Below are 22,290 nucleotides of genomic sequence, written 5' to 3'. Positions count from 1 at the left end.
TTTTAAGTGACACATGCACAATCCGTAATAAATATAGTTTTTCTTTTATTTGTTTGGAAAGCTGTGTTCTGTTTGTAACAAAGATAAAAAAAATGTGGACGTAGGTATTGAATTTTAGGACAATAAACAGATGCTTAGAAAACAGCCTGATGATCAAAATAAAAAGAAAATACTGACTAAAGTCCAGACACACATAATTAATCATTTCCTGTAAAATTTTTCTCATAATAAAGCGAAGAGGCTGCTTTTTACAATATTGTTTTATTATTAAAAATAACAATTTCCAAAAAAATAATTTGGTTCATTGATTATTACAAATATAATACACATGAAGACTTGTGTAAATCCAAGCAATGTTTGTTAAGATTGAGGATGCTGTTAAAATTTAGCTATTGTGTTGTTTTTTTTTGCAGGTTTTAAGTTGAATCAGAGCAGCACAACTCCTGGGTACTGGGTACATACATCCATTATGATATCATGATGACAAATAGGCAGCAGCAACAAGAAAAAAGGATTTTGATCTTTGCTTTTTTTAATTCAAAGATACAACTTATAATGGGCTGATCCTGTACAAGCAGCTTGTGCATTAAGTTCAAAAACAGGAGTTAAAATCTTATATTCTCACTGTTTCCACTGAAAATATACTATATAAATAATGCACATTAATATTTACATAAACACTACCACACTTCTGTCCTTGTCTGTGATTCATAAAATGTTGCACAGTCATGGTTCAGTTTGCTGATTCTTCATTAATATCCAGCAGCTGGTCTGAAAACGGACAACAGAACTGATCCGAGAGACTCTGAAACACTACGTTTAATGTTACTGTTATTCTAAATGTGCAGTTTCTCTTTCAAACCACTCCAGGACAACGTCCTTGTTGTCGTTGACCCACTCTATGTTGACTTGGGTTTGCTCTATGGCCCTCTGGGCGGCTCTGTAGGCAGCATGCGCCCCATAATCTGCTGAAAAACGCTGCAGCTGCAAACAAACACATGATACACAGTGTCAAAATAAAAACATTTTCAGTAGGCAAGTTGTGTTTTTACTGTATGAGACATAAAACATGTAAAGTCATTAAGTTTATTGTCATATTTTTAGCTGAGACAATGATTTAAACGGTATATACTAAGGCTGTCACCATGTGCTTTCGTCCCGATTTAGATGTTGGTGAAAATTTAATAGTCTAAAAAAAGAATTAATAACCATATATTTATATATTTAAAGCTTTTAAAAGAATAATTTAAATGAACACATTTAAAACTGGAGGTTATGGCTGAATGATGAACACCTCATCAGAGTTAATTTGGATCCCGGATCAAAGGTGGGTAAAAAAAAAACCCCAACAACATGTAGACATGATGACATCACGATGACATAGGTTAATGATAAGGTATCAGGGCGTTTCCAGTTACTCATTTGGATTAAAAGTAATCATCATTTTGTATGTGGAAAAACTCAAAAATCCATCTGATACTACTGTCATTGCTTCAGCAAGAACAACGGTAAATTACCTCCTCCAGCTCGAATTTAGTGGAGAATCTTCTGGTCACTCCCTCGATCAGCATCGCTGGATCACTAGAAAAAGTATCAGGATACAGAACTTTAACTCAGTTACTCATATTTCATCAGATGGATTAAAGAAATGTCTACTGTATAAACTATAACAGAGAATCAGTAAATCCAAAAGAACTATCAAGTCTTTATTAGTTTATTTACTTTAGATAAACTCAGGTGTGGGTTCATGAATCTTGTGAACATTTATACTTTGATATGATTCATTTCAGCTTCCTGGTAACAGAACAAACAGTGGAGGCTTTATGATGGAGACTTGAAGATAAGCACAGATTAAACAACCAGAACTTTGCACTCAGTGACACAGAGCAAGTTTTTTTTTCCCTTTTCTTTTTGCTTTTTATAAGCCACTGTTTATTATTGCAGGTTCTTTATGGCTCTCCGCTGAGCCCTCGCTTCAGAAAAAGAAGCAGCTACACAGAAAACGCTAACACTTGGGGCTTCTTCAGGTCCTCAGAGCAGGTCAGGACACAGAATTTAAAGCCTAGATAAATGTCAGTGCTGATGGTCATCCTCTGTTTCTGTACATTACTGATTAAAGAACCGAAGTTTATGGTTAAATAGCTGATTTTTCTTTTGTCTGCAACAACTTGATGTGGTTTTTACCGTTAGCTATTTAAGATAATATTGCCAAGAGATCTGTCCTGTATTCTCCATTTTAACTTTTTTCAGACATAAACTCAGCATTACTAAATACATTTAATATGACTGGATCATTTAACTTTATTTCAGCTTTAGCCTCACAGATCATGTTTACTTTTTAATCCTACATACCAGAAGAGCAGAGAACTTAAAGTGTTTCGTATTTGCATTGAAAAGAAAATTTGGTTCACCATGAAACTATTCATTTGTTAAGACTTCAAGTTAATGTAATGTTAGAATAAAAACAACAGCTTCTAAATGACAGATTTTATATAGTGGGAATATGTGAGCATCTCGGAAAGAGTAATTTCCTGCACCTGGATATTTTAGAGATCTGGCAACACGGCTCTCATTAATAGAAAATATAGATATATAACGCAAAAGAACAAAGATTGATTTCATTTTGGACATTCATCCATTTTTGCACCTACATCTACCTGTGAAAATGAATGTGCATCTTTGAATTAAACATTTGTTTCTCATGGAAAGGCCACTTTTATATGAAAACACTTTTTTTTTATTCAGCTTACAGCAGCATTGCCTCCATGCTCATTACATAACACAGTGAGCTTTTACCATGTCCATTCCTGGAGCCACTGATGTCCACAAGACTAAGAAACTTTTTCACCCCAGCACTTCACTTTAGCACCAGAGTTCACGCTAGCAACTGGATATCAACTTACAGGCTGTTTTGAACGTGCACCATGGTTGATTCATAAAGAAACTCTAGACTGCATTACTGAAGGAAGCGAAAACAAGAAAGACAAGAGGGAACATTGTATTGGCTTTAACTTGCTGGAGAGACCTCTGAGTACAGGTGGGATGTAAAACAGATGCTAAATTAGCCGTGGTTGTGGGGCAACTCGGTAGGAAAATCTGCCAGTGTTCAACGGTGGGATTTAACACAGACTAAAGGCGTTTCTAAACTGCATCTGGCAGAAATTATTTTGAAGAGGTTTTTATTTTTATGCCATCGTGGTCTTTAAACTTGACTGGATAGGATATGATCCTTTTATCTGTTAAATGATGGATTTATTTTAGATAAGACTACAAGCATATAGATCAGAAATACCTAATCTATCTAATTACATCATAATAATTTCATATTTTCTGAGAAAAGTATATATTTTCATAAAAGGCAGTCAATCATGTAGGTCTTTATAGCCATCAAACCTCATACTACAAATGTAAGGAGGCAGTTTTTTTTCCCATAAAAATAACCCCAAAGACTGGCTCTGCATCCTCATTTTTAAGTGCAAATTGGTCCAACCCACAATAGGTGCTATCTTAAATACTCATTTGCATCTCATAGTGTGGCATAGTGTCAACCTACCCCTGACTGACGTACTCCCAGTGTGCTCTGATAAAGTTCCAGGCCAGCGCCTGCCCTGCAGCATTTTCAGCGACGTCGTTTACTGTTGTAGCAACATCCATCAGACGTATCTTCTCAGGGTCCAAGGTGTAATCCAGGTATCTGCAAGATCAAGAGCACACTGACGATTGGACCTGGATGTTTGGGATTCACCTTATCTTGGGTGTGTGTATTATTGAAGCAGTTGTTGTGAACATCACCTGTTGAGCAGCCAGGTCTTCTTGGTGCAGGACAGAGCATGTCTGAGCTGGTCCTTCTCTGAGGTGTCACTGGAGTTCAGAAACCTCTCCCAGGCAAACTCCCATTCTTTCTTCCCACCAGCAGCCACGGCTTGGCAGTAGATTGTAGACCGTAAATTGGGATGGATACTGAAGCACAAAATCAACAAGGGATTTATTTTTCCTGCTGGAGGAAAGGCTCGTTTTCACATTTTCTTATTTCCGCTTCAGTTTTGATTTGACCTTTTTCTGCCCATCAGCATATTCTCAGACAGACAGAAAAAACCTTCTCCGACAAGTCTACTGTCAGAACTACAACCACAAAAATCTGCAGCCCCATGAAGACAAAAAATTGTTTATGACAGAACGTGGGAAAACGTGGAGGAACAGACATTTTCCCCAATGCCCTGCAGTTCTATGCACACACATTTCTGTTTAAAACATGCACATGCAAATGTAACGATCCTGCTACACACCTCCAAGCATGTACATACAGCACATACAACAAAGTCTGTGTCTCTATTTTAAAGATGCACCTGGAAATGATGCATATTAAAGATAACCATCTGTAAAAGTGTCAGACTTTTTTGCTTTGGGAAAATACGTTCATTAAAAGGAATAAGATCATGAAATATCTCAGCTCGAAAGGGCTTAAAAATCCCAACAGGTGCAGCTTTAAAGGCAACTACGATACTCAAACAGCCACCAAAAACTCACACAAGGGACTATTAGACCACACCTACCTTCACTAGATCACTGTTGAGGAGTAAAGCTACAGAATACGAGGAAAGCTGTTACAGTAGGAGCATTTTCACACGGGTGTTTCAGAAAATCACCAGAAATGACACTCATCCTTCATACCTGTTGGTGCTGTTGGTGCCCATCAAGGCAGCAAACTTCTCCTGAGCCATCTCAATGCATTCTGGGAGTCCGTTGGAGCAGGCCACATCTACGGCGATGATCTGGTTGTGCCTGAGCACGAAGCACAGTTTTCAGTGAAACACATGAATCAGGTATTTTTCATTTGTTTTTGCGTCGGTGTAAAAAGTAGAACCAGATTATGGAACAGTCAAAATGAGAGTCTCAAGATAAGAAGGGTCTATAGAGAGATTCAGCTTCCTCATTCCTGCCGCTGTAAACGCATCAGCAGTTTTTTTTTTCCAGGACAAATTTCAAGCCCATAAGATTCTGGAAAACATTGACTGTCGGCAGAAAAAAAACAAGAAAAGAAAAGCGGAGCCTCAACTTTAAAGAACTTCCTGGTGTTCCTCAGAACTGTCTCACCTGAGAAAACGCACATAAACGCTGGAAACGCTTCAACGCTGCCGTACAACGACGAAGCAGCTCAGCACAACCACCAGCCTGCCGTTACTGCAAACGTGGCTGATTAGTCGTCACTGTTTGATTAATTTGGGATTTCTTCACGTCTCTATGAGAATTTACAGCAACTGTGAGGAAAGATAAGTTAGAATAAAGTTGAAGCGTATCGGTTTAGTATCAGTAGGGTGTGGTTTTTACTCAGCTGCAGGACGCAGCGGTTGGGTAAAGGTTAAAATAGCACCAAGTGAGTCTGCTTATAGTAACTGTTGGGCATTATAAGTAAGTCACAGCCTGTTTACTGGCTTTACAGTGCTGAGGTCCAATTCCCAACCAGCCAGACGCCGCGTGCCAGCTGACTGCACATCATTTAGTGCATTTTACTGAATGGTGCTTGTGTGTTAGATGTGTGTGCTCATCTGTTGCAGTCAAGATTCAACTAATCTGTTTGAGGATTAGTATCTTTCTTCAAAAAAAAAAACAAATGGAAATAAGAGCAGAAAATGTTTGTGGTACCATTTATGGATCTTTAAAACTGCATCACCTTGTATTGTGGAGAACTGTAGCTGTTATGGCATCAGGTTGCAGTTTGATGGCTATATGTCATATCAAATCGCTAAAAAAGCTGCAAATGTACAAAATAATCTGCGTTTCTCACCTTTATCTAATTTATAAATCTATAAAACTCCTTGCATGTGAATCTGTTGATGAATAACCTGGAATAAATTCTGTCTAAACCATAAAAACATCTTCAAGGTGAGTCCGATCAGTCGTTCCTTACTGCAAAGAGTGATCGCCCGGGACTGTCGATGAGTCCGTTTCGTTCCTGAAGAAGTCATACAGCCCTCGGATCTTTTCTCGGAGGTAAAGCTGTAGGGAAACAAGTTTACACAAATGTGTGTGGCTTAACAAAATAGTTCCTCGATATTTCTTTAATAAAGTCTTATGATGGATGAACTTGAACATAAGTAAATATAATTTAGTCTAATAAATACATCCTCTACAAGCCTCGTACAAGTCATTGCAGTGACTAATGTAAAAAGCAAGATAAGACTTTTTTTTATATAACAAGCTGCATTGCTGGAGGGACACGTGCCTGCATGGGTCCGTACACCTCAGAGCGGTCAAACATGAGGATGAAGTACTTCAGATTCCTTTCTGCTGACTCCCAAGGAAGGAACGCCCTTTCTTTATTGAGGAAGCGAGTTGAATTCAGAGCCAGAGCCACATCCAGCAGTTTGGCTCTAAGGACAAAATAATAATAATAATAAAATGAAAAATAAAACCTCAGAAGCTTTGGTCACCAACCACATTTTCTACAGTATACAGAGTCCCCTTTTAGAACAAAAAAAACCTTTTAATACTTCATCACCATTAGAGGAAGGTCCCCATCCTCTTTGTGTCACCGCACTGCAGACACTCAGGACGATAACAGTCCAGAAATGTCTTTTTAATGCATCTTTTTTGTGACTTAAGTGTTTGTAGTAGTTATTTATTAAATGTCAGGAACTCGGCTTTGGTGTCAAAGTACAAAACAAGAGAAAAAACAATGATGGCACAGACATCATCCACTTTAAAAACGTGAAAGTTTGGATGTAAATCCGTACCTTGCCAAGTTAAAGGCGTCCTCAATAAGCTGCCCTCTGTTCATCAGTGGGATTTGCTGGAAAAGAGAAAAGAAAGTTCTGGTCAGAGATCACAATCAAACCTCATATCTACATAATCAGTTGAAAAAAAAAAGGGAAACAACGAGCCAAATGAAAGGAAACCCTGATCCAATCCTCAAAGTTTGCACAGCTGACTTCCATCCTGCTCCATCTGACCAGGAACCAAAGCATTTCTGTTAAATCCTAACATGTTTACTTCTTCTGCTTGGAGAGCTGCCTGTTAGCTTTCATACATCTGCAATCTGCTTTGGCTGTTGGTGTGACTAAGATCTGCTGAGCGCACAAAACGGGACGACACAAGATTAACAAGGGATCTGGGAAGTACGTTATTCCACAGGAAGCATCAGTGGCTGAAAAATCATTTAAATAATCCACGAACAAGCGCTGCTTTCTAAATGCTGCTGGTGACGGGTCATACAAGCAGCAGATTTAGCACCCACACCGTCACCGGTCCTTTTGGGATTTCTAAGTCTCAAAGACTTGCTTGCTTTGTGTGTGTGTGTGTGTGTGTGTGTGTGTGTGTGTGTGTGTGTGTGTGTGTGTGTGTGTGTGTCTTTCACAGCATCTGTTCAGGATTATCAACACTTGGAAAGAGTAAATGCCTGCACTGCTTTGGGATTCGGTAGATCTCCAAGCCGAAATTAATTACCTGTAACTTCTCACCAGTTAAACTCATTTTCCACCAGGTTTCTCTGGTCAAACTGGAGCCAAGTTTGATCTTCTTCAGGAACCTCTTTCAGCTTTTGCTAGAACATTTTTTCCCCATCACTTACAAATATGATCCAATATGGATTTGTTTGTTAATTTTACTGTTGCTCATGAAAAGAGCCGGTGAGTTGGCACAAGCGAGGCCAAAAATGACGCAGCAGTGTCCTTTTATCTGCACCCTGTTCTGAAAACTTCAGGTTTTAGCTTTCAAACAAAAACCTGTAATATTTCCTGTAAAAAAGTAGCATTTAAAACTTTATTTTTCTTTTAAAAAATGAAGAGTATCTCAAACAGGTTTGTGTTATGCTCCTTTTGATTATCTGGCCCCCATACTCACATCTGGGTCTTTCTCCAGCTGAGTCAGGAGCCGCTTCCAGTTTTCCAGGTTGTAATTGACTCTGTAGTATCCGACAGAGTCGATGTTAGCCAGGATCCACTCGCCCCCCTTGGAAATAAATTCTTCTTTCTTGACTGTTACAAAGACAAAAAAAAAAAAAAAAATTAATTTCAGTAATTATCACTGTATAGTACAATTTTTAAAAAAAAAAAAAGAAAAAGAAAAATGAAAGTGTTGTACGTCCCTGGACAAATTAAGACCACGGACCTCTGGGCAAAGTGATATACATGCCTCCCACTCTACTTTACTTAAACCTAAAACAGATGTATTGTGCACAACTGCTTGGTTTTTCATGGAGGTTGATTATTGTTTCACAGCTCTCTGTTTTGTGTCTTTTTAGGTCGTTTCGCTCCTCTCTGTAATGCCAAACTTTTCCCATTGCTCTCACATTACATCTCTGCAACTGTCTCTATATTTCTTTGTATTTTTCTCTGTTATTTTAGTGTGTCACCTGTTTGGATTTGTGATTTTTCCATCTTTTTAAAGCCATTCAATGTCTTATAGTAGCCACCTTGTATCTTCTTTAGCTGTTATTTAGTGTTTAATTCAAGTCTTACAGTTGTTTATTTTTCCCTCCATGTGTCTTTATGGTCATTTTTAGTGTTGATAGATGTGATATTTTTAATCTAAATGTAGTTCTTATGTTTATTTGGAGTGATTTTGATTATTTTTACAAAATTTTATCTCTCTTTGTAGACAGTTTGGCAATCTGAGCCCAAAGAGGCATGACGGGCTCTTTCAGTAAGTGTCTCTTGTGGACTTGCTACACTTCCACTGGACTTGTGTCGCATTTAAACTCATTATGGCTGCAGGATGTCTACAAATCTTTGTAGGTTACTGTGATTGTAATAAAACAGAAGGTGAAGGACAAAAAATATTCTGAAATATGAAAACAACGCTGTCGAAACATGTGTTTTTTTCTGAGATGCTCTATAAATACCAGGCCTTGTTGTGTGTTACTGTATGTTACCTGGGCCTCTTGAATCCAGCCAGAGAAATGAAGGTTTAGAGTCTTCTTTCATATACCTAATTGGGATGGGCCACCAGTGACTAAACAGAGAAAAAGAAAAGGATATAATAAGAACATTATGCCAAAGCTAAAGAGTGCAGTTTTGATATCAAAGATGACAAAGGTGCAGAGCCTCATAATGAACAGATTGTTTTCAATAGCTTACTGTTAGTTCTATGAGTCCAGAACTTTGGTCTGGATGTGGTGAATGTGGCTTGAAACCAGGACACCAATGGTTAAATCATTATGCAACTTATCACAACAGCACTATGACATACATAGTTATGAAACAGTGCCTTAAAACACTCCGCAGAGCCAAATGTATGATCTAATGCAATCAGCGGCTATGATTTCATGCAGGCCAGGCAGAAAAAATGCAAATAAGTTGGACTTGAGGGAGCAACTTTCCCTGTTTTCACAGTTGGAACAGACTCAAGAAAGTGCCTTTTCAGTCATTTGTTTTACAAATGATTACAAATGTTACAAATGTGCTGCAGTTGGAAGAGAGATTTATGATCGGAGATAGTCCAGGTAAACAAATGAAAGATGAACCTTCCCACAGTATCAACCATAAACTGTTCCAACATTGTGATTTCCTGTCTACTGTCAAGCTATGTTTCTAATGTAAACTGCCTTTATTAAATCCATAAAAACACACATATGACATCAACTAATTACTTTACTTTAAGGAGTTACGTAACCAAATACTGTTAAGTTACTGCCAATCTAGTTAAGCCTAACACTGGCTCCCATTTCAGACAGCTTTTACTCCTCTGTTTTAATCATATTCAGTGTATCAAGTTTTAAAAATAGTTTTTAGTTGTGAAACATCCACCTGTTGGTTGATGAGAGACGGGTTTGCCAGGATGAGACTGTTAGCCAGTGATTTAGCTGACTGCAGCTAAGTCAGTGACTTAGCTGTTATATGCAGCTGAATTGAAATTGGACTTAGGAGGACCTTTCTCGTCATGATAAGCACCTCCTCCTAAATATTTTGTAGGAGCACAAATAGCTTGACTACAGGTGCTAGAGACCAGGAATGCTAGCCATTAGCATGGAGATGCTAGTCCCTGCTAGCCTGGGGAGACTAGTTCTGCTCCACTCATTATGCAAGGCTGAAAATAGATTGCATAATTTTTTCTCTTTGTGTTCATTCCCTCAGGAAAGGAGAACATCAGGATACATGAATAATAGAGGAGCGGAAAATGTACGCAACAGGTACACAGTTGTACGGTCGTATTAAGAGGAATATTGAAATTTTGGGTAAGAGCATGTGATTGATCCCATAAAAAGCAACTAATTCTTCCACAAAGAATACATTTTTAGGATAACAATAATAAGTAATTACCATCCAGTCATGCTGGATATCAGCATATTTTTCCAAGCTAACTTTAGAAATGAAGAATTATCTGGAACAGCATCACTTCTTAAGTACATGTGGAATTATTGGAAAATGTTTTAAGCAATGATATGGTAAATGAGAATAACCTTTTAGCATCGTGTTCCACTTGTTCCCAGTTTACCACCATTAGCCTTGCAAGGCCTGAATCAGTCTCTAAACAATATTTGGCCACTCTGTCCCATGTCTTATTTGTACCCCATCTGTCACATCTGTGACATGGTGGTGGCACAAGCAGGTCTAAACAACCAGAACTGTAAACAACAAGTCTTTAAATCTGCTCTCAAGTACAAAAAAAGTCACAGTTGGTCCACAGTTCTTTACAGCAGTATTTTACGGAGAGACACTGTAGTGCTTTATGCTTTCCGAAAAGGATGAAAAACCAAAGCACATACCTGGATTCAGCGGTGTTGTTGAAGAGGAACCGCTTCTGGTAGATTTCTCCGTTGTCAGTGTTGATGGTGATAACAGGATAGCCTGTTTGTTTGGTCCAAGGTTCCATTATATTGGAAACGCTGAAGTGATTATCATCATTTCTTACCTGTCAATATTAACATTAATCAAGTTGTAATTCTTTTTATATTTCGAGATATTGAAGATGTCTTGTTACTGCAAGTGCCCAGTTTCTTACCAACTGTATGGAATCCCAGAGATCTTTCTGCACCGTATTTCCTCCTTTGAAGGTCTTGAGGTACATCTAAAATATTAAAAACACAACAAAAAAAAAGAAAAATGAGATCCTAAGCTTAAAATACTTATATTCAGGATTATTTCAATTAGAGCTTAATTTAATGAAAAAGGAAGACACGTTTGTAATCAATTCAACAGGATTTACTCTTTAATAAGATAAATGCAACAAAAAAACTACCTTAAAAATATCATTCTGTCATCTTTTGAACAGATCAAGTCACTAAAAGCCTCATTTTTGGAAAGTTATATAGCCATATTTGTTGAAATTAGTATTCTATTCACATATCATCATATACTTACACCATAAATGGAAACTGGCAGCAAATTGGACATATAAAAACACAGAAAAGCAAAATAGACAAAGAGAATTATGATATGTAGTCAGTTATTTGAAGCGTCAACGGAGAAGGCTTCTTTCTGGTGGTCTACTTCCCCACCCATGATGAAAGTCGTTTATGACACCTCATTTATTCCAGATACAAAACAGAGTTCCTGTCTGAACTCTAATCAGTCAGGGTTATGAAGTCAGGGTCAGAGGTCACCTTTAGTCTTGGGTCAAAGAGATGTAACACTGCAGAACCCCGCCAGAGGCGTCTGAAAATATTCAGGCCACTCTATGCAACGATGCTTACTCTGATCCCGTTGTTGAAAACCCTTTCTCCCACAGTGTCGGCCAGCATTCTCAGCACTATCGCTCCCTGTGAAGTAAACACAAAGTATATGAAAATATAAACAAACGATTAAAAATAAGTATATCTGATAAAAGCCTCAGCAATAAACTTAGACAAGTGGAAATTTCTCCCAATGCGAAACAGTGCTTATTCATAAAAGTAAAAAGGTTAAACAAATGTCAACTGCTCTGCCATCATTGCATATTTTTTGCTATTTAAACGCAGAAGATCTGAGGAGCTTTCTAAAGCTTTCAGAGAAAAAAAAAAGACAATGGTTCTGGGAGCCTGTGAGTCTGGTGATGGATTTAAAACAATATCCACATTATTTAGAGTAAATTACTCCTGGGAAAAGAAAAGCAGCCACAAAAAATATACATAAACTGCCTAATTAAATTGTAGCCAAAAGCATGACTAAATTTTCATTAACTTTTGCCTTTTGCCCATGATCTGCAGGTAACTCTGCACCTATTTGTTCTGAGGTTTTGTGTGTAGATTCCAAAAAAGATTGCATGTTTTCAACCTTATTGAAAGCTAGGGTATTTAAAAGGCTTTCCTGTGCAAAAATAAAACATCACTGCAGAGTGGAAGTTTGCCAGTGAACATATAAGCAAAGATAAAGCCATTTTATAACCATCAGCTCAGGACAGATTAACCAAGTTCAACAAAAGTAGATGCTTGTTGCAAACTGGGGAATCTTTTCCTCTATCCAACTGTAAAGCACAACGATGAACTAATATGTTTAAGGGTTGGTTGGCGTCTTGTTGCTTGTTGTCAAAGTCTTCATTGCTTTTATACTTTACCTTACAGTAGCTGATAGCATCAAACATCCCAACAACCTCAGAAGTGGTCTCAACATCTTCTGGTGGAGGACTGAGAGGATGAGAGGAGGCCAGAGCATCCTCCTCAAATGCCATATGGAGGTCGTACATAATCATTGCTTCTTTCTGAAGAAAACAGATAAAACTGTTGAATGATATGGCACTGGAGGATGTGACTATACTGCCATGTACATAATATTTTAATAGCTTTTATATATTAATCCATTCATTTTGACAGACATGGATCTCAAAATCTCCTCCCTCAGCTGCCACCTTATAATGGGGGAAGGGTTTGTGTGTCCTGAAGATCCTAGCAGCTATGTTGTCAGAGGCTTTATGCCCCTGGTAGGGTCACCAATGGCAAACAGGTATCTAGGGGAGGGACCAGACTAAGTGCCGCTCAAAGACCTCTGTGATGACTATGATCATGGGCGGAAATTTTCTCTTGCCAGGATGTTGGTCACTGGGGTCCCCCTCTGGAGCCAGGCCTGGGAGTGGGGCACGAGAGCGAGTGTCTGGTGGCCGGGCTGTAACCCTTTCAAGCTCATGGGCTCACCATCTGCAGGAGGAGCCATAGGGTTTGGTGCAATGTGCTCTTTATTTATTCTGTTCATAACTTATATGGACAGAATTTCTAGGCGTAGCCGAGGTGTTGAGGGGATCCGGCTCGGTAGCCTCAGGATTGGGTCCCTGCTTTTTGCAGATGACATGGTCCTGTTGGCTTCATCTGGTCGTGATCTCCAGCTCTCACTTGAGCGATTCGCTGCCGAGTGTGAAGCAGCTGGGATGAGAATCAGCACCTCGAAGTCTAAGACCATGGTCCTCAGCCGGAGTAGCGTGGATTGCCCTCTCCGGGTCAGGAGTCAGGTCCTGCCTCAAGTGGAGGAGTTTAAAAATCTCGGGGTCTTGTTCACGAGTGAGGGAAGGATGGAGCGGGAGATCGACAGACGGATCGGTGCAGCATCTGCAGTAATGCGGACTCTGTGCCGGTCTGTCGTGGTAAAGAAGGAGCTGAGTCAGAAGGCGAAGCTCTCGATGTGGGTTGTGACCGAAAGAATGAGATCTCGTATACAGGCGGCTGAAATGAGTTTCATCCACAGGGTGGCCGGGCTCTCCCTTAGAGATAGTGTGATGAGCTCCTCCACACTGAGAGGAGCCAGTTGAGGTGGCTTGGGCATCTACTCAGGATACCTCCTGGACGCCTCCCTGAGGTGTTCTGGGCACATCTCTGTGGGAGGAGACCCCGGAGAAGACCCAGGACATGCTGGAGAGATTGTATCTCTTGGCTGGCATGGGAAAGCCTTGGGATCCCCCCCCCACAGAATTGGCAAATGTGGCTGGTGAGTCTCAAATGTATCTAAATACTAGTAAAATGTTCAGTTGCAACATGTCATCTCTCAGTGTATTTATGCCATTAAGGGTGAACCTCATGGCCCCTTGATTGATTATCCTGTGGGTCATTATTTCGCCTCTATGCTGATGACACTGTCATTTAGGCCACTGACTTTTCCCTGATGTAAATGTGATGGGGGTTAAATGCATGGCTTTAAATGGAATTGTTTTATTGCATGTGTTTTTAATGGATTGCTGTGCTGCTACTAACTCCCCCTGATTTTTAAAAGGACCAACGTGGCTTGGAGGACTGTTAGTTTTACCTGTTTTTATTTTATTTATTTATTTTATGTTTTAACATGCCCTGGCCACTTGACATTAATTTTTAGCGTTGTTGGCAGGATCAGGACTGAGCAGAGTTGCCACTAATTTTAGTGTTTTATGTTTTATCTTTGTATTTTTTTAAATGTTCGGGTCATTGTGGGTTTTCATCTCCAAGCTTGTGTTTTAATAGCAGGGTTACAGGAGCTACAGAAACTATTGGTTTAAAATTGATGAGAGGAACTGTGTCCAGCTAGGAATGTTTGGGTGACTTTTGCAAGTTTTATAGGTTAATACTTATTTTTTCCTAATCAGCATTAATAAGACAGGTCTTAATTATCTGCCTGGTCAAATAAAGAACAAATAAAATAGAAAAAAAAAAAGAAAACAGCCTACGTTAATTGAGCTTGATTTAATTTGGAATCACCTTTTGTGTCATTGGTGTTGCTTTAATATTACCTGGATTGTACTTAAGAGGTTTTTAAACTGTGAGAATGAGATGCAAGTCACATATAATACACAATGGAAAAGTGCATGCATGTAGGTGTGTTAATATAAAACACGAGAATGTTAGATTTTTTAGTCACTGTGACCTATGCTGACACAGATATGATGATCGTTGATTCCCAAAACTTTGAGAAGAAGATTCCTCAGTTCTAACTTACTGGGAAAAGGTTGAAGATACTCATTGACCTCGACAAGAGGTTAAATACCTGGGAGTCCTTATTAATCAGCCAGAACCGAGGATGTTACATGGATGAAAGGGGAAAGTTCAGTTGAATTTGTTTTAAAAGACCTTACAGGGAAGACTGGAAATCCACACAGACATGATTTATGATGTGCAAACAATCTTAATTGGATCATAGAAACCATAACAAGTTTCATCAGTTTCAGAGTATATCACATACTGTCATGGCGCTATGTTCTGCAATGAAAAGGGAGTTTTTAATAGCAATGCTTGCAAGCTTAACTCTAAAAAATGTAACACACAACGAGTAGGTCTCAAATTGTAGCCCACACTTACACAGCAAATGCTCCGTTTAACTTGATGAAAAATGCAAGGGGAAAATAAAAGAAAATGAATTCAGGCTTCTATAGCAGTAATCCCAGTAAGGTTTTACATAATACATTGTACAAACACTGAATGATGACATGTTCATGGAACTTACTATTTTAAATGAAGGTTCAACATTGTCCACGGCAAAGTATGACATGTAGGTAGCAAAGCCCTCATTGAGCCAAAGTTCATTCCACCACTTCAGTGTCACCATATTTCCAAACCACTGTTGACAAAATGAGGAAAGGGATCATCAACACAAAGATATTTTGGCCTCACACGCTTCTGTCTTCTTTTGTTTGCATACTGTATAGTTTAGTTTCAATAACTTTATCATCATGAGAACACACAAACACTATTTCCTCTTACCTGGTGTGCCAGCTCATGAGCGATAATATTGCAGATTACTTCCTTGTGCAACAGTGAAGATACTCCTTCTGCATAGAGCAAAACTCCTTCCTGGTATGTGACCAGTCCCCAGTTTTCCATTGCCATGGGAACTAAGTCCGGCAGTGCAATTTGGTCTAAAGAAATCACACAAATGTGAAGATATGAATGTGAAGATATGATTGACTTTTGCACCTTATATATTGGTGATGTGAGACATACCAAAACATTTTCATTTCCTTCTGTTTGGGTCCTAACTGTATAAACTATGTATTAATTGGTTATATTTTTATGCTCAAGACATTTATGTAAGCTTATGATTATGTTGTTTGTTTAAGTAATAAACTCAGAGAATTATGAGCTTTTAAAGGGTTAAAAACTGAACATTCCCAAGAAAGGTATACACACACACACACACACACACACACACACACACACACACACATATATATATATATATATATATATATATATATATATATATATATATATATATATATATATATATATATATATATATATATATATATATGTGTGTGTGTGTGTGTGTGTGTTTCGGCCTTTTTAGATATTTCAATTCTGGTCAGTTTATGAATGTCGTAATGAAAGTTAATGCTAATGAATGTGGAAATAAATGAGGCTCAGCAGGCCCTGAAAACATGCTATTGGTACGAAAAATTTCAAATTTTATGAGACGCATCACAATGCTCACAAAATTACATCAACAGATAATCAAGGCATCTGAGAAGGCAGTCATGAGTCATCTGACTTTTCTTATTAATGAATGGAAAATAAGCTATGAGGAAGCAACAGTCTGACATGCGTCTGTAGGAATGATTAATTTATGAGCAGATTTATTCAGATCAACAGGCTAATCTTGATCAGATCCCATCTTTTTGCACCGTATTTGCAGCGCTGTCAATAAGCTGGGCTGCCAATTTTTCTGTAGCAGTCACTGATGGCATTGAGAGAAATTTTTCTTCCTTCATAGATCTCCACATTGTAAGAGATGTTTGGGATCCAATAATGAACATAGACTTTACCTTTCCTGTACCTCTTAGTTAGTTACAGATCTGGATGCTTTAAAACAATTAAGAATCTAGCATCTGGTCTCTTGAAACTGACCACAACTTAGTTAACTCCTCACCAATTCCATAATAACATTTCCATATGAAGTCTTACCAAGCTTGTTCATTCCATAATCCATTTCAAGATGGTTCTCGTAGAATGTGAGGATCTTTCCGGTGATGTTGGCGGCATAATCAGCTTGTCCTGCTGCAATGGCTTCAGGCCGAGCATAAGTCTGTGTGAGAAGAACACACAGGTTTACGACTAAAATCAGCTGCTTTCAGCTCAAGCAAACAAGATGAATGACAGTTCGAAAGAAGAGACATGGCAGAAGTTTTGTTGTGTATTTATAGTTCATCAATAAAATTCATACAGACAGGAAAAGATTTATGGTCGGAGGTGATCATGGGGCTACACTTACTTTTATTTTCACACGATTAGACTGAGATTCGACTGAATCTTGAAACTCTGAAACCGTGAAGGCAAACAAGTAGGTCGACATCTTTGGTGATGGGAAAAAACGAGTGTATTTCCATTCGTCATCTATAATATTAGAGACTGGAAGAGAGGAAATAATGCTGGATGAAAATAAACAAGGATTACATCGAACTTTTTGCAGCAGGCACCACTACAGCACTTATGACAGAATACACCCTCCACACACACACACACACACACACACACACACACACACACACACACACACACACACTCTTCTTACCTAATTTCAGTCCGTTGCTGAGAGCATGTGTCTCTAGCTTGTGGATAATTGTTACATGAAAAACAGCCTTCATTTCTGGCTCATCAAAACAAGGAAACAATCTTCTTGCATCTGTTGGCTCCAAATTTGTGGTAGCAAGGAATCTGAATACAGAACCAGTCGTTTATTACCATGAAATATGTCAGAAGATTAAAAAAAAAAAGACGAGAAAGTGGTTTCCTATTTTTTTAAAAAATGCCATTATGATAATCTAATATGTGCAGCTTTTAAATTACTGACAGAAGAAGAAATAGTATATAGATGAGGTAGTTGTCTTCACTAAAGAATACATTTTTTTTTAAAAAAGCTGGAGCACATTTAATGTACTTTTACGATGAACTTATTTTCAGACCATTTTTGTTACACTGCTGCAGAGTCCACTAAAGCAAATGAAATAATATTAACACATCCTCAATGGTATTTTGAACAAATGAAGATGAAATATAAATATTTTTCAAAAACTGTTTTAAACCCATGAAATGAGATTGTATAAAAATATGCAGATGAATTTATCTACTCTTATAAATGTTTTATTTAAAAGAATAAAAACTTCAAACTTTTATTCTTTCCTAGAAGCATGTGTTATAAAACAACATTAAATCATTTAGGTGCTTGTTTCATGTTTTTGCACTTCTTTATTTTAGGGTTTGTGTATTTTATAATGAAGCATTTATGTGTCTGCCTGTTTTTTTGTTTTGTTTTTTTTTTTAACCATCTCTTATATAAATCTCAATGACATGATAGAGAAAATATCTCAGTCAAGTAGAAACTAACATGGCTGAGATACTATAGTTCTTATAAAAATGATGAAGTTGACTTTACACTAATGGAAACATGAATGTTTTACAGGGTTTTAATGTATTTGTTTTCTAGATATAACATTATCCTTAGAAATGTCATAAAAGCAGTTTGACATCGGGATTTTGCCTTTTGTGCTGCTTAACCTTTTCAGGCCTGATGAATCACATGAAAAGTTTTACTTTTCAAATAGGATGTGATGTGAATGTTCCTGTTATTATTTTGTCTAAAATATTAGCATAAGAATTGAACGTCTGCTAAAACCTTTGGGTTCAGTGTCATATGGTTTCCATTTTATGGGTTTAGTATCTCCAGAAACTGACCAATGTTCTTGGGGAAAAGTTTTGAGTAACGTTTCAAATAACAATGTCAGTGACCACAACTCATAATCTAGGCGGAAGTGAAGCCATATCTTTAATCAGATTTAGATTCAAAACTGACACTGACTATAGTGAATACCCAAACATGTTTAAATTTTCCCCACTGTTTGTCTTAAAGTCACCAAGCGAGGTTTGTACAGCTAAATATGTCCGATACCATAAACTGATCATCTTTGTTACTTACCTCTCTGCATTTGTGTCCCCTTCATAAGCTGGGCTACCTTCGATATATGTGCTTAGATAGAGCCCCTCCAGACTATCCGATATGGCTCCCTCAAAAGCCAGAAACAAACTGTAGTTCCCTCCCGCCACCAGATTATCCTTCAGCTGGATCTCCAAGAAGTTGCTTTCATCTTGATGCAGAATTGGCTGATTAGCATTGATGATCTTGTTTGTGCCTTTTTCCATCACGCGCGGAGAAGAAACAGCCAGGTCCTTGCTGTGGAGGTAGATTGAATTTGTTGTTTGGACACAGTGGAAGTTGACGGTGGAGTTTCCAGTGAAGAGCAACGTCTGGTTGGGGGTTGTGACGTTCACCTCCTCTATGATTCTCGTGTAGAGCTGAGGCTGGATGACGATCTCGTAGCTATAAGGTTTAAGGTTTTTGGGCAATCGCATGACCGGTGGTGGTGATGTGGTGGTGACCACCGGGGTTGGATGAGGTGTCGGATTCATCGGACCGATCTCAGTTTTGTATATGATGACCATGGTGAGGAGGCCGGCGATGGAAGAGACTGAAAGAACGGCAAAAGCACCGGCGATAATCTTGGAAATGCCGGAGTACGGCATCGTGGCTGCCTCCTTTGGTCAGTCCCGAGGTGTTCCCGATGAGTCTCTGAGCCTGTCTGGTTCTGGTCTCCACTGACTGATCTGATCTACGTAACCTTTCTCTCATAAACAGGGCTTGGCCTCAGCAATTAAGGGTCTGAACTTAGATTAAGCATTAACTTGGCCACAGCCAAAGACAGAAAAAGTAAGTGTTGTTGTGTGAAGAGGGCAATGTCCATCGTCGATAATCAGTCAGGCTGTGCTCTCAAACATCTGGAGGTGGTTACTGTGGTTTTCTCGCTCATGCAGGGTTTAGGTAAACCTGAGGGAGCTCTTAATCCTTCCACTGCACTCTCCAGTCCATCACACTCCACCTCACGTTCCCCATCTATGACCACACTGCTCAAACAATCATATGTCAAAAAATCAAATGTCTCACATAGCACAAGGAAATCCCTCAAGGGGAGGCCATCGCTTGATTGGAACTGGAGACGTCCAGAGTTTCAAGCCACAGTCTTTGTCTTAGGCAAGTCAGTAGGAAAGTCCTCACTGCAGCAGGGTTCAAACATTTGTCTCTACGCAGATTCTGTGAGATTTGACAAACTCCCAGCAAGCTAGAGGCATATGAAGGGGAGGACTTGTCAGGGGGCTGGAAGAAAAAGGTGAACAGAAAAAGAAGGAGAGAGAGACACTCAGAACGAGGAGGGGAATAGAGAAATTTGGATTTGGGAAATCATTGAATATGCAGGGAAGCATCCACAGGGAGTCATGACTATCTTGACCACAGCACATGCACATTTATCACCTCAGGAGGTTTAAAATGGCAAAGGCAAATGGGGGAAGAGGGAAAGACGCAAGAAACTGCGGTTGATTGCATCCAGAACAGACATTCCCGTTGGAGTTGAGAAACAAAAGTAAGAAACTCAGAGGTGAATTTGGAGTCAGGTGGAGCCAGCATTTCTGTCACGTTAGCATTTAAACCAAATGCTGGCGGTGTTACTTATCTGCACATGATGTTGACAAGTTCAGAGAAGTGAGTAGAAACACAACTCTGGTGTTTACATAAAACAACGAAAGGCAAAAGCTCAATCTTTTTATTATGAGAAAAAAGTGGACCAGATGTTCAAACATGTTGAAATGTCAGGGCCTCCTCCTGTGTAGGAGGAATTAATTCCTTAGATAGCAGAATGACGGTCATAACTTTAATCATTCAGCACATCTGAACTGACGCACACCAACGATGGAAACTTAACAAAAACAAATGAGAATTCTGTTGGAAAAACCCTGTGAAATGTCAAACACACATGTATAAATATCACAAAGCACATCAGTCACTGCACCGGTTTCCACTGTGCAGCTGTAAACACAACCATGTTTGTGGTCAAATCTTTGAGAATATCGACCTCTGCTGATCAGGAAGAAAACTGCAAATCTCACTGACTGGATTTTTCCACAGGCGGCTGAACTTCAGGTAAAAATAAAACATCATTTAAAAAAAAAAAAACAGCTGGAACTCGGTGGGTCGGCTTTCTGAGACAGCAACGGGGAATGTGCAGAAGGTTTGACAAAAGCTGCAGATTTTCTCTTTTTAAAGTCAAGCAAGACACTTTTTCTTTGTTTTTTTTAAACACTTGCTTTTTTAGTTTAAGGAGAAGCACATAGATGTGATTCAATACCAGCAAGAAAACAGCCTTAAAAACAGGCTGTCAAAAGTTTGGAGACAAAAATGTGGCCATGTGCTGGAATTAAGACTTATTTTGCATTCCTGGCAGGCTGTGTGTGGAATTACACCAGCTTAACACCGGCTGTCTGACCGGGCGAAATAGTCCGCAGCTACTGCAGAAGGGAGAGACACAAAACCGGCTTCAGTTTTCGGCTAATTTCAAAAGAAGAGCTTTAAGTTTGCTTCTTTGATCCTGCACTACACCTCAACTTTGCCCTGATTGCTAATTCTTTCTTTGTATATTCATACCGTTTAGTTCAAATGTTACGACTGATCAGTAAATATTTGCTGCATGTTTTACTCTGATCTCGTGTCTCATTTGTGCAAAGGGCTCAAGCTGTTTACAGCTCTGCCATCAGCTGCAGCAGTCAGCTGCGTCTGCAGATTAATACGACTCCATTCAAACAAATAACTACGCTAAGAACATTAGTTCAGCTTACAGTACGTGTTACTTTCCACAGTGGAAATACCTTTTGTCCTACACAGAAGAAAGGCAAAATATGTCACAAATAAACTTGCATCTTTTCAGGCAAGAGGCAAGATTTTATATGTGGTTATTTGAAATGATAATAGGATACTTTCCTGATTTAACTGTTTCAATATTATTACTCAGTTAAAAAAATGCATTTGAATAAATGCAAATTTGAAACTTTGACATTTTACACTTTTTCTAGCCTTTTTTCCCCCTCAAATTATGTTTTTCTGCACTTAAAGTAATAATAGATTTCATAATTTCAATTTAGGGATTTTTTTCGTGAAATTTTGGTCTTTTCTGACATTTTGCCTTTATTCTCTTCACTTCTTTTACTTCACAAGAATGGATTTTTGGTTTGAAACACCTTCAAGAAGCCGTCATGGTCCTGGTGTGTGTTGGGTGGGCTCCTGCTGTAGCCCCCTGTTATGAATGAATCCAGGCCAGATCAACACTGTGGAGTCAGCAACAAGCACCTTTGCTTTTGAGCACAGTTTCACTGACATGTGAACATGGTCTGTAACAGCAGAATCCTGTTAAGCATTCATGGGAAGAAGTTGTGTTCAGGTCTCAGGTTTTAACTCCTACAAGGAGCAACGACTTTGTGCCCCTCTGCACTTCCATGACTAAAACTCAGTACAAATCTGTGGAGTGGAAAAGCAACATGTTGCTGTTTTTCTGGAATTTTCCCGCTGATGAACGGATGGATGAATGGATGTTCAGTTGTTTCTAAGTTGG

The 22,290-nt window shown here is 38.8% G+C and overlaps 1 protein-coding gene across 1 annotated transcript; it reads right to left on the bottom strand.

Annotated features, from left to right (window-relative positions):
* Positions 1 to 353: 353 nt before the first annotated feature.
* anpeplb (alanyl (membrane) aminopeptidase-like b) lies at positions 354 to 19,935 on the bottom strand. The gene is made up of 20 exons (XM_079250614.1): positions 18,774 to 19,935; positions 17,373 to 17,515; positions 17,073 to 17,209; positions 16,766 to 16,886; positions 15,566 to 15,720; positions 15,309 to 15,422; positions 12,469 to 12,612; positions 11,630 to 11,695; positions 10,939 to 11,004; positions 10,703 to 10,848; positions 8,870 to 8,949; positions 7,840 to 7,973; positions 6,735 to 6,790; positions 6,224 to 6,371; positions 5,909 to 5,997; positions 4,672 to 4,782; positions 3,793 to 3,960; positions 3,554 to 3,694; positions 1,518 to 1,581; positions 354 to 984 (listed from the first exon to the last, which is right to left on the bottom strand). Exons 1-20 carry the CDS (start codon positions 19,376 to 19,378, stop codon positions 832 to 834), a joined length of 2,841 nt encoding a protein of 946 aa, XP_079106740.1. The 5' UTR covers positions 19,379 to 19,935; the 3' UTR covers positions 354 to 831.
* Between the last annotated feature and the right edge of the window lie 2,355 nt (positions 19,936 to 22,290).

Source organism: Telmatherina bonti, assembly GCF_933228915.1.
Source record: "Telmatherina bonti genome assembly, chromosome: 2".
Classification (NCBI taxonomy): Eukaryota; Metazoa; Chordata; class Actinopteri; order Atheriniformes; family Telmatherinidae; genus Telmatherina; species Telmatherina bonti.
The sequence above is the reverse complement of the archived record's forward strand: the minus strand, read 5'-3'. Positions and strand labels throughout refer to the sequence as shown.

Excerpts from the sequence above, each read along its gene's own strand:
- anpeplb (XM_079250614.1), bottom strand. The coding sequence starts at position 19,378 with ATGCCGTACTCCGGCATTTCCAAGATTATCGCCGGTGCTTTTGCCGTT. Across the intron at positions 5,998-6,223 it reads AGGTGTACGGACCCATGCAG|CTTTACCTCCGAGAAAAGAT; the intron begins GCACGTGTCCCT and ends GTTTCCCTACAG. Across the intron at positions 4,783-5,908 it reads CCGGGCGATCACTCTTTGCA|GCACAACCAGATCATCGCCG; the intron begins GTAAGGAACGAC and ends CTTCGTGCTCAG.